The following is a 17,465-nucleotide window of genomic DNA, read 5'->3' as shown; positions in this document are numbered from 1 at the left end:
CTTTCTCCATTCTAGTTATTTGTTCCCTCGTTCACTCTCTCTCTTCATCTGCTTCAGACATAGATGAGTGTTCTGTGGACAGGAGCCTGTGTCAGCCTCATGGTGTATGTGAAAACAGACAGGGCGGATATGTTTGTGTATGCAACGATGGTTACATGTTGTCTGAAGACAAACACAGCTGTGAGGGTAGGAGCTGTGGGATTTCTTCACTGAAGTGCTCAGCATAGTTTTGTGTGTGTGTGTGCATTTTTGCTTGAATAAAATTGCGTTGTTTTTCCACACAGAGGTTACGGTGGATCTGAACAATAAGAAGGAATGCTATCTTAATCTGGATGACACTGTGTTCTGTGACAGCGTCCTGGCAACCAATGTTACTAAGCAGGAGTGCTGCTGTTCTATCGGGGTGGGATGGGGGGATCACTGTGAGATCCACCCATGTCCCGTCTACCACTCAGGTTAGAGACAAACAGACACATTTATTGATGGAAGATGTGTGATTGATGCATCAATGAATGAAAAGATGGATGTATGTATAGCGGTTTGATTGATGTCTGTTGTTTCTAGCGGAGTATCACTTTCTTTGTCCAGTCGGCAGAGGATTTTACCATGAGGAGGGAAAGATAGATTATGGATTACCAGTGCACAGAGGTACGAGTGCACATTACACATGCACACTCTTTCTTTGTAAAACAACAAACAAATTAATCTCTTTATTCTTTTCATTTTGTAGATATTGATGAGTGTGTGTTGTTTTCAAATGAGATCTGCAAGGAGGGACGCTGTATGAACACACAGCCAGGCTTTGAATGCTACTGCCAACAGGGATTCTACTATGACAGCAATCTGCTGGAATGTATCGGTAAAGTCACACACATTTTCATGCCTGTTCAGGCAGTGTGCAGTATACATACTGAAACAAGTCTATCACTTTATCTGTATTAAAGAACCTCAAACAGTTTCAACATTTCTTAAATAATAAGAATACATTGTATCCCCAAACTATTTTTAGAACACTAATGTTGTTTGCTACATTATAAAATGATCTAGTAGATGTTTAATATAATATATCTTTCATTTAATCACAATCATTTTTTTTTCATTTATTGCTTTCAATAATATACACATTCAAATGTGGTTATTTTGAGAAAGTATTACATTTTTAGAAAAGAAATCTAGCCTACACAGAAACAAAAAAGCACACAAGCACAAAAATGTTTAGTTCCTGTCAATAGGGGGCAATATAATGTCAGGAATTAACAATAGGTGAACTATTTGGAAAAACACAAAGCCATTAAAATCTTTCAAATGTATTCAAATTTTCCGACTCCGTTCTTCCTGTAGATGTGGATGAATGTCATGATGAATCACTGTGTACAAATGGTCACTGTGTGAACACTCGAGGCTCATTCTACTGCACTTGCAACCCACCCTGGGTTCCTGACTCTACTAACAAAGAGTGTGTCTTTCCTACAGTCACAGGTATGTGTTGTTAAATGAGCATGTTACCCTTTTTAGGAAAGCTTACTTGTTAAAGAACACGCATGACCCATGTGAGGCATGAATTTACGACCTTCAGATTATTAGACTGAGCGCTGCGCCAACAGGGCTGTGTCACCAACTTAGTTATGGGGACACGCTCAACATTTTTAAGTTATTTTTAATGATTATACTTTAATTATTACTTTTGATTGTTCTTTGTAATTGCTATTATATAATGATTGTAAATTGATGGTTTTGTTATCTCATTTAAATAAAAGTAATAAAACAACTTACAGGATGTTTGTTAGGTAAATTAGCTATTATAAAACTGACTATTTATTCCATTAAAATACTTCTATACCTATTTAACTTCAATTAAGCAAAACAAGTATTTGAAGCTACACTCCTCACAAACTGGATCTCATTGTTAAGAAACCATTGTTTTGCTGCAGATGTGGATGAGTGTCAAGACCCTGCTAATTGTAAAAATGGCCACTGTGTAAATACACAAGATTCCTATTATTGCATCTGTACATCGCCCTGGATTTTGGCAACCGACCGCAACGGTTGTATCACACCTGAGGAACAGACGGGTGAGCAGACCTGAACCATGACGTGATTTTGTAGAATTTATATGATGATTTAGAGAAGAGTGCCTGAAATGGTGGAAGTTATGAACAAAAGTACATGACTTTAATAAGAGAGAATGCTTCAGACAATTGTTTTTGTTGAATGTGTTTTTTTTTCAAGAAGCCCAGCATTAGTTGTTTAACCTGACTCGTAGTTCTGTATGAATTGTAATGATTCTCGCAATTGTTGACTGTTGTTTACATTAGTAATTCCAGGTTTATCTTAAAAAATGTATTACTGCTTCAGTTTTTTCTGGATTATTACAGATTAATTACAATATTTTTCTCACCCAAGACTGTGTGCTTCTGATGGCTCTCTCCTTGTTCTTCTCCCTCCTTTTTCCCCTTCCTCTCTTATATCTCTCCTGTACATCTCTTTAGTAACGGGTGTGTCTGTGGTGCACCTTTCAGATGTGAATGAGTGTGAGGATCCCTCCTACTGTAGAAACGGGAAATGTGTCAACACTCCCGGCTCCTTCCACTGCATTTGCAATCAGCCTCTTACCTTCAGTGCAGCCCTTAAGCAGTGCGTCTATGATGGTGGGTGTGACAAGCTGTCAGCTCGAGCTACCAAACACAGACACACTGGTGATTGATAAAAGAAAATGTATCTGAAGAATATAAATTCTAAAAACGGGTATGATGAATATAGTCCCAAATGTTCTATAGTCCCAAACAGCCTTGATACAGTCCATATTTGAAATGGTCATTTTATATGGTCGGTTCTTTAAATTGAGATCATTACATCTGTGGTTTTCAGCGGTGTAAAGATGCAGTCACGCAGGACCTCACTTAGCATTTGCATACAAACACAGGCATCTGTGAAGATGTGTTGTCTTTCGCTGTGTACTTAACTGTAGTATTTGCAGTGTATTTTGAGCGTGTTGTTTGTGGTTATTTGTATTTCTACTATTATTAAAAATTCTAGTAAGTGTAAATGTCATATATAGTTCTGTTAACATTTATTGCAGTGTCCAAAGCCTTTGATTTGTACCCCAGTTTTCGTCCTCTGTAAACTCTTCTGTGTGTCTTTATATTCTCCATCACCTCATCTCTCTCTCTCTCTCAGATCGCACTGCAGCACATAAGGACATATGTTTCCGGGAGGTTGATGAGGATCTTATGTGCACTATGCCTCGGAATGAGCTGACGGTGACATACTCAGAGTGCTGCTGTCACTACGGTCGGGGCTGGGGCCCAGAGTGCCGCACCTGTCCAAACAGAAATTCAGGTAATGCACCATCCTTTATCATTCATGTACAGTGCATCCAGAAAGTATTCACAGCGCTTCACTTTTTCCACAATTTGTGGCTTATTCCAAAATGGATTCAATTCATTATTTTCCTCAAAATTCTACAAACAATACCCCATGATGACAACATGAAAGAAGTTTGTTAATTTTTTTTTATTTCAAATTGAAAAAGGCACATGTACATAATTATTCACAGCCTTTGCTCAATACTTTATTGAAGCACCTTTGACATCAATTACAGCCTCAAGTAAACCGATTTTTGTTTCCATTAATCAAAATGTAATTTTTCCATACTGTATTTCTTACCGTGTTTTTTACACATTTCTTTATTGTTATGGTTATCTTGAGCGCCGTTTTATTCCCTACCCACCTGTCACGCAGCAATCACATAAATCAAATGCAGTCACCTGTAGCTCTTTACTAAGGCAAAATGTCAGGAAAATCTACATTTCAAGAGCTTTGGCTTCAAAGACTAATTTACTTCACTATATGAAAATGCTACTTTTTAGTAAGTGAAAGTCAGGAAAAGTCAGTGAATTTGACATTTGGCTTATAGTGGGAACTCTGATTTGTAATTACGTCACACAGATCATTTTGAAAGTGGTTTTTCGCATCACAATAGAGAATGACTTCACTTTAATAACAAATCATTCAAACATAACAACGAGAAGTCTTCACCAAGAGGTTCGGCCACGGAGTTTCTTTTTATAGTGCCCCAGATATACAGAGGGGCTATGTCACAGGATGTAGACACCTTATTTGGATTCACAACAGCCACGCTCAGTAAAGAGCTATGCTATACATTGTTTTCCCACAAACTTAAACATAACACAGCTTTCCTAGAAGCGTTAACACCTATGACCTATTTTGCAATGCGAAGCACCAATCTTTACCACTTGAACTTCCTGCTGTTCTCTTATGAGTTAAAGTTTTATATTACAGTCTAGAATCAATCTTAGAATTTGTGTAACTTTAGAAATCATATCATCCGTCGATGGCGGTGGTCTTGGTCTTCCTCTCTTCCTTGATCCTGATTTTCTCTTGATTTTTCCTGCAGACTTTGGACAATTTAATCATGCATGTCTAACTTGATGGGTTCACGGTGAAAGTACATATCAGCTTTATTGGTTCTAATAGGTGCATTATACACAACAAATTGGCTACCTTTTCCTCACTCTCCCCTTCCAACAACTCCATTTCAATTGTTATTTATTTATGAGTAGGAACGTTTGAAACAGTCCAACTCATCCATTTTAAATGATATTTATTTATACATTTTTAATCACACCGTTTGGCTTTTTAATGAAATTTGAATCTATCAAACCATATTATTGTTTCGGAAGAGTAGGATCTTGTTTTCGAAATGGTTGTGATATTCAAAGTGAATTGAAGCTGCCTAATAATGTGGTTTTTGGTGTGTCTGCAGTACTTTTTAACAGACTGTGTGAGATGCATTTGGAGACCGAGTCTGACGGAGATGGGGACTTTCTGGCGGCTTTCTCCAACTACAACCCAGGTGATCATAACAGTTTTGCTCACCTTGAACTTTACAGAAAGTTACTTAAGTCACAGAAGTGACTCAGTGTTGTGTTACTTTTTCTTTCGCCCGTTTAGAGAGAGACAGTTCAGAAGAAGACTCGGATGAGTGTAGCTGTGCTAATGGTCGCTGTGTACGATCTTATCTGGGTACAATGTGTGAGTGCAATCCTGGGTTTCTGTCAGATCACTCACGAACACGCTGTTCAGGTGAGTAATCAAGCAGACAGTCTAACACATAGGTTTGTTTCAATATAATAGTAAGGGCATCTCATAGACTTTCATTGTTTTCATGCTAGGCTACTTATATTTTATGCCCTACATCTAAATATAATCCACACACAAACCTAATCAAATATTTTATGAATGATATGTATCAGACTGTTTACGGTCTCTTCTCTCTTTCTAGATATCGATGAATGTGCAGGGCGAGCATCAGGGCAGAGCCCCTGTAAGAATGCACGCTGTATTAACACCTTTGGGTCATTTAGATGTCACTGTAAACTTGGATTTGTTGCTGCACGGCGACCCAATGTGTGTATACGGGCTAGGGCCCAGTAACATCAACACAGTTCTGTAACAGACTAGAGAGTCTCAGAGTAGTCTGATACAGAACATCTCATGTACATAAATTGTGATATGCTTATACTCTTCCTCAGATCTAGTATAAAGCATCTACAAACATTTACCCACAAGCACTCAAGAACTTCATGTTTCACTCTGACGTTATCTGGTAATCCTTATCTTATGACGGAAATATGAATCATTATTATAGAATCATCATTACTTTTCTAAAATATTAGTTGTCTTGTTTGTTTTCATGTTTTTCTCTTCTACCAGTAATATGTTTGCACCATTTGAAAATGTTTGTCATTGGACGAGAAATTGGCATTGGATGAAATGTATCTGTTAATTTAAGGGGGCTAGTTCTTTGCAAGTTTTAGCTAATTTAAACTAAGCTCAACATTTTTGTAAAATAGTGTTTTCTCATCTGTTTTTCTCTTATAATTTTTCTTTAAAAAAAAAACAACATTGTAAGGCTTTATTTTCGGAATCACCTATGTTGACAGATTGACGATCACCTGATTTTTGTTTCCTTTTTACATTATTTTTCTTATTTGATAATGCAACGGTTGTCATCTTTCTAAGGTTGTATGGAGCACAATACTATTTTTATATGAAGTTAGTCATAGGCAGTGATGACGTTTCTAAACCTTTTTTAAGTATTTAACTGAAACAAAATGAACAGAAAAATCTGTTTCTAAGATACTTTTGCCTACACAGGTTCAATACTAAAGCAGTAAGAAAAAGATGCTGTTCACCAAATAAATTACGATAAATTAATAATAAAAAAAAGTAAAAACTCAATGTTTATGTAATATAGATGAATTAACCTTTTTCTTAATCATTGTATTTTCTTTTTAAATAAATTAAGATTACAAAACAATGGGTCCTGCTTTGAGTAATAACAGCTGCTTTATTATTCATTTACGAATTACAAACTGTGTTTGCACCTGATTCCTTTGTGTCTCCTGCATTAACATCTATTTTCTTCCATGGTAAGTATCGTCAAGCAAAGTTATATTTTGGATTCTCTACACTTTCTGCCCAATCCAACATTGTCTATATTTTAGCCGGTAACCAGTGAGCCACTGGTTTGTATATATTATATATTACTAGCATATACTTACAAGATAAATGTGTAAAACTTCTGCCCCGTGTGAGGCTCGAACTCACGACCTTCAGATTATGAGACTGACGCGCTGCCTACTGCGCCAACGAGGCCTTGCGATACAGCCACGTGGCGCATTAGTTACCAATACAGGGAAGACCATGTTACCAATGTTACATTGTTATACAAAATATTATAACGGTACACATTGAATTTAGTGTCTCTTCGTTCACACACAACAATTTCTTCTAAAACACGGTTACGGTTGATTGCTGGAAGTATTGCAGACCCTTCAATATCACTATGATAAGCGTATATCTGGTTGTGTGAACGCTCCATTCTCTCCGTTTGTTTTTAAAGGCCGCTCGTATCTATAGTGTTGCACTACTGACACCTTCTGGTGATAATTAACTCCTCTACTCCTCTTCCCAAAGTTATCACCCCGCGACCCCCAAAATAACAGTGTCAGGGACTCGAGAACCCCACTATCCTAACTATAACTTAAAGCCTGAAAAATGAGCTGCGTGCACAGATGTTTAACACTGTGATGTAAATTGACTTGCTGCACCCGACCTAATGCTGTTGCTGATGTCATTAATGTGACTTTATCACCTCAAGGGTCATGATCGAGAAAGGCTGGTGGCTTTTTATTTGAATTGGTTTTATTTTCTTCTTAATTAATATTTTCACATGTTTTACAGTTATTGATCAAATACGCTGTTTCTAATAATTAAAAAAATCTGGGAATCATCTTACGACCCCGCCCTCGCGACCTTTCCACCCACGGTATTCATGCTAGATTCTTGTCATAAGTCATATATATTGTTTTAAATACAAAAATAGACAGTTCCTGCCCTGGTCACTACCACCACTTAAGGGTGTCACTGAATCCATGTTCCAATTTTTTCCATTTCATCCATCCTGTTCTTTTTCTTTCTATCTCATTCAGCTGAGAAACACGTTCTATTGCTTCACAAAGTCTAATTGGACGCTTTCCTGTAATATGAATGTCCGATCTGATTTACCTCTTAGTATTTTTAACATAAAATCATAAAGTCATGATACTTCTCTTTCCTGTTGCAATGCCAACTTTTTGACACTACTTCTTGTATTGTCTTCATTTTAATTCTATAGATCCAAATGATCCTGCCACTCTTTAATAACTCTTTCCCATTCTATGCTCTTAAAGTTTTTTGTGTTTAGTTTTTTCCTATGTGTTAATATAATGTATTATTAGACATGTAAAATATCACATATCGTTGTCTTACAATACAAATACGAGCAAAGAGATATTTTCCAAAGACTAAAGGTTTCATTGAAGTTAAACAATGCGATTTTCTATTTTTCGTTTAAGTCAGAGGAGTTATTACGTCTTTCATGATTAGTCCAAAATGAAGAGTCTTTTTACAACTGGACAAAGAAAACAATCATATTAAAGTAAGTCGTATGCATTATCATCATTCTTGAAATTAACATTTTCCATTATTCTAAAACATGGGGATTATTTCAAATGAATTTTGTGTCATTATTTACATTCATTATTATCTCTGGCTCACAACTTCTTTAATAATGTTTTCTTTTTTATTTCAGTGCTTCATTGTCTGATCACTTTAATCAAGAATGTGATCAATATTTTTTTGTGTTTCACAGAGAAAATTAATTCAAGACTAAAACAACATTAAAACAACAACATACAGTTATTTGTGTATTTAGATTATTAATTTATGAATTCCTCATCAAGAAACAAATCATAATTTTGTGAAATTCCATTCTCCTAATAAATTACCAAAGCATTAACATTCTTAAGCAAATACACAAATGTCATTTTACCAAACAAAATCTTTTATAAACACAATAAAAGCTAAGATGCTACATAAAACTAGTATGCAGCCCATAGTGATGGCAGAATATAAAGTCTTATCATAGGCCAGAGGAACCTTTCCATTGTCACGTCTGCCTGCAGGGATCTTCGCTGTAGATGTGGTTTTACATTTGCCTTTACATGGTGATAAAGGCTTGTGTGACTGAGTTGTCAACTTGTTAAACACATTAACAGATGGCCTCACTGGAGAAATTGTGTTTAAACCAGCGGTTGAAATATGTGGAAATCTTATAGATGTAAATCTTGACTGTATTGTAGTTGTTTTTGTCAATGATGTATCCGCAGCAGTAAATTGTGTTTTATGTGTTGTTTCAGTGGTAGTTGCAATCGTAGTTGTATATTTTACACTGGTTGCCCTTTTAATTGCTGATGAAGTTTTTGTAGCTTGAGAAGATTGTTTTGGTCTAACTGTTGTTGTTTTACTTGTTTTAACTTTGGATGGCTCTCTTGGTTTCTCCACTGTGCCTGGTACCATTATTTCAGTGGTTATATCTGGCAAATCTGCTGGTTCTGTGTTTGTTCCAGTTGTAGTTATTAACATCCTGAATGTATTCTCTGTTCCAGCTTTGGTTGTTTCTTTGCTTTCACTTGTGATTCTATTAGTAACTGACTTTGTCTCATCTGTAATTGGTTCTGGTATCGGAAATGCGCCGCTGATATCAGCTGTAGTTTCAGTTTGAGTGAAACATGTCACTACAGTTTCAGCCGTTGTTGTTTGTGAGTCTTTTTTTGCTATTGTACTGACTTCTGTTGTCTTTTTAAATCTTATTGTGTCTACTTCACTTTTGCGGGTTGGTACAATTTTAGTAAGACTTCTTTCAGGTTCGATTGGCATTGTTTGAGCTGTATTTGTTGCTGTTCCCACCTTCTCTAAGGTTTCAGATGAGGAGACACGTCCTTCAGCTGTAGTTTCTGCAATTGCAATCATTGTTGCTGCCTCGGCTGTTTTTTTCCAAGAGGGCTCAAAAATAGCGACAGCAGATGATGCTTTCGGTACCACATTTGATCCAGCCGTCGCTCTTGACATTGTTTTCATTGATGTAGTTTCAGGAAGGTTTGTGTTTATTTGTACCTTTGACAAACCTTCAGCCATGGTCAGCGCACCTGCTAATATTGTCATCTCTGTTTGCGGTGCATCTGAGATTACTGTGGATGAATTTAGGAAAAACTTGATATTTTCAAACCTTGGAAGAAAATGGGTAATTATTAGCGTGTTGCAAGTTTTACTCAACCCCAAAAATATAAATATATTAAATACAACTAAAATAAATACAAATCTATAATCTAAAATAATGCCTTGATTGTTTATCTTTCATTTAATAACATTGGCAAACTGGATTCTTTGACAATTCAAAGTTATACTGTCAAATGATTTGTACATCTTAGGCACATAGGACTCTATAATGCGCACCTGATCACCCAAGATGCCAGCAGTCCCGTTGCGCTGATCACGCCTGCATAAAGATGAGAGACAACATTTTTTTCAATCATCCTTTGTGAAAATTTTAACTACTGATCTTGGTGCTCAATTTAAAGATGTTGCATTGCCCCAAAGCTCCATATAAGTAGCTAGGTGACTTCTCAGACTAAACCCTTTCAGCTCAGGGGATATCCTATTGATTTATTGTTAAAGTTCTTATCCTCACATACTGATCTTAAATGTTTGGTCTGGTGTGATTATTTGAATATGTGCAGATGTGAATCTACCAACCTCCAGTAATAACCAGCACAAGGACGAAACTGGGAGTCATCTTATCTTTCTCTCGCTTTCTGTTTTTAAATGACCTGAGTGAAACAAATACACATATTAACCAACGCTATTAACTGTAACTATGTATTCAGCTCTATATTATTAGGTCATATTACAAATGTATAATTGATCTCACTAAATGCACTGGTATTTTAGCTAGAGAGTCGACATACCAAAAAACAAACCTTAGCAAGCCCTAAAGCCTAACGTACACAATATTCAATTATGACTTATGATTAATAATAATAATTAGAATATTCAATTATACTATGAAAATAATATTATGCTACATACAAACATTAAAATACATTAATTATTTACACATCATGTCACATAGACACATCAAACATCATGGGTTTCAGATTATTTCATTTCAGCCAAGGTCTTTCATTTATTCAATAAGAAAATGTAACATATGTCTTCCCCTCGATCCAAATCTGTTAGTTTAATTGGAGATTTTATTTAAAACTGCACAGCAATCCTAAACATGAACATAGTATTAAACATGTGGTATTTACCTGTTAGTTAGATCATTTAAGAACGAAAGATTGCCTGTCTCTCCAAAAGACCTATGAAGGTGAATGTGTTATAATATCTAACGTTAGTCATTTCATTTGAATGTCAAGTAGAAGTTTGCTAAGATTATTTGCATAGAAGACCAGTGATCCAGGACCGTCTGTTCTCATATAACTGAGAATATGCATGAGTCTGTTTGACTGATGGTCTAAGTCTCTATATATCTGCTTTTTTACAAAGGTTCTATTATATCTATGTTGTATTTGATAACGCAAAGAGACTTATAGTTCACTAATATGTGCACAAATAAAGTTAATGAAACCCCTGGGGTTTGGGGCACAACTGTCATTTCTGACATTTATGCATTATGCAACCTTTTTTGCAAAATAATTCAAAGAGATACCTTGAAATAACTTATTACGCACTGAGGAACACAGTGATACATTAGAATCAAACCCATGCTATTGCTGCTGCTCTATCAATTGAGCTATGTAAACATTTCCTCAAATTGACTATGTGAGATGGAATTTAAAATGCAATGATGCTTTACCAACAAAGTTCTGTCTTGCGACGAATGGCAAGCATTTAGACAGAGAGTTGAGTAAGTTTTTTACAATGTCATTATATTCTGCAGCTGTAGTAATTCTTTTTTACCGCTGGGGGAGCCCTCATCACAGTGCATGGTAAGCCCAATCATGACTGAGTGCTGCACTATTACAAAAGATAGAGATGATATGATAAAAGCTCTAATGTTGCAGTCTTGCAGACATGTATATAATGTTTTAATCAAGTTGTTTGTTTAGTTTATTATTATATTGTCTTTCATTCATCTAGCTCTGCGTCACATTTTGGAGTCTTTCTCATATTCTCGGGCCAACACAGTGACTCATTCTCCGACTCTTTGTCTATACCGTGCAGCATGATTCACTGTACTTAATCTTGAATATAGAAAAGAGCCTCAGTTTGACAATCTATTTACCTAATCAGGCTAACTCTATCTCTAGCATATATATTCTGGTTGGTAATAGGTGTTTTCTGTCATTCAGTGGGTACTGCAGACATTAATTATCCAACAATGTGTTTGTTTTTCGTATCTGAAATGCTCAGTTGTCAGGAAATATTTCCTCCTTCTAGAACGTGCTAAATTTAGGCCTGAAAGGCTTCAAATTCAAGCAGGGTGCCTCCACAGGCACACTGGTGTTGTTTGATACAGATTTGATTCAGATATTACTGTCCTTTCTATTGTTACATTTATTTAAATATTAAATATTTTAAATATTACTGTGCCAACATTTATGTAAACTAATGTCTAATGAAAAGCTTTTTCAAATTGGCGATAAACGCAGGCAATAACATAGGTTTTCTTACTGCTTAAGAAGCCATGTTTTAGAGAACAGTAAATGTTAACAATGAACATCAAGTGTCTGTGCTTTATATAAAAATCTTCTAACATTTTTTTATTCATGGCTTCGAGCACATGGTACTGCACAAGGGTGAAGATCCGGGTAATAAAATAAACCTTCTAGGGCAGCATGAAATCAAGTTTAGAGCCTTCAGAATTCTTGAACTGGGTTATGCTTGATACCTGGTGGCAAGTATAAAGAGGGAAACGTCTGAAGTAAAAGACTCCAGAAACCATTGGGCTAATAAAGCAGCCTTGCAGGAGTGCACGGAACTTTTTCTAGAGGGTTGTGAATCCATTCGTGAGACTGGCATCAGACATTAAATATGGATTCCAATTACTCACAGCATACTCCTATCTCAAAAGAGTCCCACAGTTCTAAACATTCTTCCGCTTTAGTCACTTCTGTCCATTCACTTTTGGCTGGCAAAACACACAATCCACACAGTAACCGTTACCGTTAAAATACATGTTTACATCACCTGTGGCCCAACCAAGTAAGACACTTGAGATATACAGAGATTTATTTACATTTGAACAGTATATGCTAGTAAGTTGTGTAGATCTTATCAATTTCTATTTTCTGTATTCTTAGCTTTAGTTGCAAGATCTACAAAACCTCAGCCAACTTTACCTACAAGAGGACCGTGAACTGATAGAACAAGCAGACTTTCTTGAATCCCAAATATCGAGTAAACAACCTAAACATCTAAAAGCATTTAAAGGCTTGATTATTACTTGTGCATATATAAAATGCAAAAGGCTTTCTTTTATTTTGTACAGGTAAAAGAGATTCTGGTAGGCTGGACTCACACATTGTCATCTGCTGATCAGGTCTGGATATTAAAGGCTTTATTTAAATGGTCAGCCCCAAACCGACTTTACCAAGGAGGACAGGATGTGGGGGTATCCTCCTTAGTGCCCTTTTGCCATAACTGGAATAATTGGAAAGAACACTACTTCAGCCACCCTTTCTTTCTCTGGATACCAAGAAAACTGTGGCGAGTGAAGCTAACATGTCCTCATTCAGACTGTGTGAAGGAAGATCTTACATCAGCAGGCTTGCATCAGAAAATTACACAATTGCTTTCGAAACATCTTACTTTATGGCATCAGATTATCTCTCATGCAGGAAATGCAACAGAAGAGGGGTCATCTGGAGCTTTGACATCCTTTCTCAGCATGATGTAAGTCACAGGCAGGAACTGCCACTTGGGCCACAAATGTCAGCAACAAATATGGCCATAATGTCTGTGCTTACAGTCAGTAAGGTATTTGGATTGGAGCCTATGGCTCCTGGAATTAGCAAAAAGTACAGAGATGCTGGAGTACCGTCACCTGAACACCTGAGACTGTAGCAGGTCACCTCAAAAAGATAACTGGACAAATATGAAGGTCAGGCTGGACATATGGCCTTTCACGAGAAGGATTACTTTTGCTTGCACAACATAATTCCATCAACTGTATGCAACTTTCATGGCTTGGCATTGCTGTTGTGTTTTCATGTGGGACCAGGCCGACAAGGACAGGCTTACTGAGGCAATGTGTGCAGGCTGGAATCACAGCTCATGCAATCTCCACATTATGGTGTGTTACATAGCCTCAACAAGAATGAGCTAGCCCTTCCCAGCAAATGAAAAAAACACATGGAAAAAACTAAACTGTGGATCTCATTACCTATCTGATTTAACCCCTCAAAGGTGAAAGGGGACGTGACACTATGGGTGTGCCTATAGAGCTATGTAGAAGCAGAGCACTTTGAGGGTATGACTATATCTGTCATGCATGATGAAGAGCATCCTGATGTGTTAGATTCTGCAACATCTATATCCACCTTCTCTTCTTTAAGTCCTTTGAAGACCCCACCTTACAAACAGACCGCACCATGTTAGTCCACTATGCGCTATGTCCACAGTCTACAAACACAGCCATTTGCTGTGTTATTATCTATAAGTTTTGTTTCTGGCTTTCATAATGTTTTGTTATCCCCTATTGCAATTCAAAACCTGTGCACAGTGCCTGACTGCTACAAGGTCAAGGTAAAAAACTGGCAGAGGTCTAATTACAAATCAGTCCAAACTATTCAACAATCACACTTTCCAAAATCAATCAAAAAAGCTTAAATACCAAACAGCAAACTGAACCTTTAGCAAGCACAGCAAGTGAGTAACAAGGCTGCTTTGCTGACAGAAAAGAGCTCCGGCAGTCACGTGACCTATTCTGTTTACACCACCGTACTGGCAGGCAGTGATAGCCGGGAGCGAATATGAAATGAATGGTGCCAGCGTAAGTTTCAAGGCAACAGAGTTCACTGCGCACTTTAATTCAAAAGACATAGACCTGTGCATAGCAAAACTTAATAGATATAATAGATAATCCCTATAATGCCTCAGGGTGCTTTTAACGTGTATCAATAAGGAAACAGATAGCTTTCTTGACCTGCAGGATTACTACAACTATTAACTTTTCATCGTCGTTCTAATAACTACAACTACCTCATCCCCTTCAGACTCTTTAAGAGCTGAGAGTGGTATAAATTGACGTGAATTTTGTGATGGATTTTCAACTTTGGAGTCTGCCGGCTTCGCTTTGACGTCATTAGAAGGGTAAGTCAACTGTGTTGTTAGCTCATGTAACGTAATCGACCCTAGCTGTCTTCGTTTGTAGGTAGCCAGCATAACTATATCACTGAGAGTACAGTGACATAATAAATGTCATGAAATCTGTGACATTTAACACTGAACATGGCTTAACGTGTTAACTAAACAACACCTACCAAAAACAAATTTCTGTCAAAGCTTACTCATAATAAACGCTGCTGCTGTGAAACAGTTAATCAGTGTTAAAGCGTTTTAGAATGCCCCTGAAATTTTAATCTTGCAGGTTAAACATTCCCAAAAAACTAAATGAGCCTCCATGGAAGCCATGGGTGGTAGTCAGACTGCGATTGCACAGCTGGACTATGCAAGTGAGGCTCTCGTGTGTCTTGTTCAGGATTTGGCAGCATAACAACAGAGGGGAAGAGATAGCGGTGACACCCATGGATGAACCAAGATGGTGCCGCCACGTTCGGTCGACGTCCAGGCCGCTCAGCTTAGATTGTGCTTTTACTTACTTTTGGTTTCTCTTTCTACACGTTTAATGTCTGCACTGATTATTAACAACAAAGTAAAACTTTTGGATACTTTGGTGTGCCTAACAGAGACTTTGTCACCTGCTGACTCCACAGGAGGAGGCGTCGGGTGAGTTGTGATAACTGCAGTGAGCGGATGCCGCCCTGGCGGTTGATATTCCGACCGGACCAGCAAGTGCTTGCCATGCACGAGAAGTTGCAACCTCCTCCGCCAACAACTCTAGGCAATTGATATGCCAATGCAGGTGGGGGCCCGTCCACAGACCCGAAACTGCGTGCCCATTGCACACAGCACCCCAACCCTGCAGGGAAGCATCTGTTGTTACCACGACACGCCTCAAGATCTGCCCAAGAGCGACCCCTGTCCATAGAAAGGTCATCGAATACCAGGGGGTTAGGGTGAGTCGGCAGAAAGGCGTTATGGCTACACGCCTGCTGACGGTGTGCCACGCTCTCCAGGGATCTCCACTCTGTAGCCATGGCTGGAGCCGTCTCATTTGCATCAACTCAAAGGGGACCAACCCTTGCATAGGACGCCATGTGTCCCAGGAGCCTCTGAAACTGTTTCAGGGGGTCCGCTGGCTGCTGCGTAAAGAGTTTCAGGCAGCTTAGCACTGACTGAGCAAGCCGAGCTGTCATGGAGACAGAGTCAAGTTCCATCCCGAGAAAAAGATAGGGGAGAGCTTGCTCTTCTCTCGGTTGACCTGAACCCAGACGGTCTATGTGACGAAAAACAGATCTCCCCTGAGGGGACGCGAGGTCGGTCTTCACGACCTTCGTAAAGACTCGTGGAGACAGGGACAGACCGAAGGGGAGGACCCAGCATTGATATGCCCGTCCCTCGAAAGCGAACTACAGGAGCGGTCGATGACGAGGGAGGATCGAAACATGAAAGTACGCGTCCTTCAGGTCAATCGCCATGAAGCAGTCCTGACAGATGTTAGGATGTGCTTCTGCGTCTGTGTAGGTGCCTGTTCAAGGTACGCAGATCCAGGATGGGGCGCAACCCCCCGCTTTTCTTGGGGAAAAGCGGGCTGTAAAACCCTGAGAACATCTCGGCCAGAGGGACGAGCTCGATTGCACCCTTCGCTAGAAGGCAACCTCGGCCCGAAGCACGGGAGTATCCTTGCCTCTGACAGAGGTGGAGGGGATGCCCCGAAGCTTGGGTGGGCACTTGGCGAACTGAATCACATAGCCGAGACAGATCGAGCTCCCCAGCCAACCGTGATGGTCTGGGAAAAGCCAACCAGGCTCCCAGGGACCGAGACAGGGGGACTAGGGGTTCGATCTGCTTCACCTTCTCCATGTGGGGTGGTTCGATGGCTGGCAGTGTGGCGTCCCGTGCGGAGTTCCTGCATAAGACCCGGTCAGTCCTTCCCTCGTGCAACTCCTTCAACGCCTTGGATGGCCGTGGCGTGAAGAGCAGAGGCAGCTTGACCCGCAGCATTGTAAGCCTTCGACAAGGATGCCGAAACCTTACAAGCCTTGGAGGGGAGCCTTGGTAGATGTCTCCAGGTGGCAGCCGTTTGCGTGCACAAATGCACCTTGGGCACATCGACGCAGCCCCTAGCTACCCCATCGTCGAGGGAAGTGAGCAAATTCCATTCTCCAATTCTCATTCTCACTGGTAAGTGCTCATGGCAAGGGGAACGGTATCTGACGGCTGAGAATGTTACCGTCATACTTGTTCCACAGTAACACTGGTGACTTTTAAAACCACAACAACAACAGGTTGTCAGAGTTCAAGCCTGATATCATTACAATTTCCATCAAAGCAGGAGAACCTATCTTGACAGGTAAGAATGTTGCTGTAAGATAAGGTTCCCCTTTACTGGTTGCGAAAAAAGGAAACCTAGGCTTCAATTCAAGAACCTGCTGACTTTTAACCCATTGCATTTAACACTGGACCACAATAATTTGGGGTGGAGACAAATTCAATGTGCATCCTTTGAAGGCTTTATGTAGCTAGTTAGAGCAATGAGAAAGGTATCTGACGGCTGAGAATGTTACTATCAGATACTGTTCCCCCTGTGTTCCATTGGATAGAAACTCATTATTGTCCAACATTAACACTACACAACAGTAGGTTCTCAGAATTCAAGCCTGATATCATTACAATTTTCATTAAAGCAGGAGAACCTATCCTGACAACTGAGAAAGTTACTGTCATATAAGGTTTCCCTGTTTTGAATTAGAAAAAAAAGAAAGCTGAAC

General features: G+C 38.9%; 1 protein-coding gene across 2 annotated transcripts in view; it reads left to right on the top strand.

Moving 5' to 3' along the window:
• The window catches only part of ltbp3 (latent transforming growth factor beta binding protein 3), a 34,508-nt gene extending 28,171 nt beyond the window's left edge, over positions 1-6,337 (top strand). The window contains exons 20-30 of one of the 2 annotated variants that reach the window (XM_079482396.1): positions 58-186; positions 285-455; positions 565-648; positions 731-859; positions 1,342-1,479; positions 1,932-2,072; positions 2,490-2,648; positions 3,178-3,339; positions 4,787-4,876; positions 4,975-5,106; positions 5,306-6,337. In XM_079482396.1, coding sequence (XP_079338522.1) covers positions 58-186; positions 285-455; positions 565-648; positions 731-859; positions 1,342-1,479; positions 1,932-2,072; positions 2,490-2,648; positions 3,178-3,339; positions 4,787-4,876; positions 4,975-5,106; positions 5,306-5,457 — 1,487 coding nt within the window. In that variant the 3' untranslated portion in view covers positions 5,458-6,337. The remainder of the gene's footprint in view (positions 1-57; positions 187-284; positions 456-564; positions 649-730; positions 860-1,341; positions 1,480-1,931; positions 2,073-2,489; positions 2,649-3,177; positions 3,340-4,786; positions 4,877-4,974; positions 5,107-5,305) is intronic. The other variant, XM_079482397.1, reaches the window with a different exon arrangement.
• The last annotated feature ends 11,128 nt before the right edge of the window (positions 6,338-17,465 follow it).

Source organism: Barbatula barbatula (assembly GCF_947034865.1).
Source record: "Barbatula barbatula genome assembly, chromosome: 2".
NCBI lineage: Eukaryota > Metazoa > Chordata > Actinopteri > Cypriniformes > Nemacheilidae > Barbatula > Barbatula barbatula.
The sequence above is the reverse complement of the archived record's forward strand: the minus strand, read 5'-3'. Positions and strand labels throughout refer to the sequence as shown.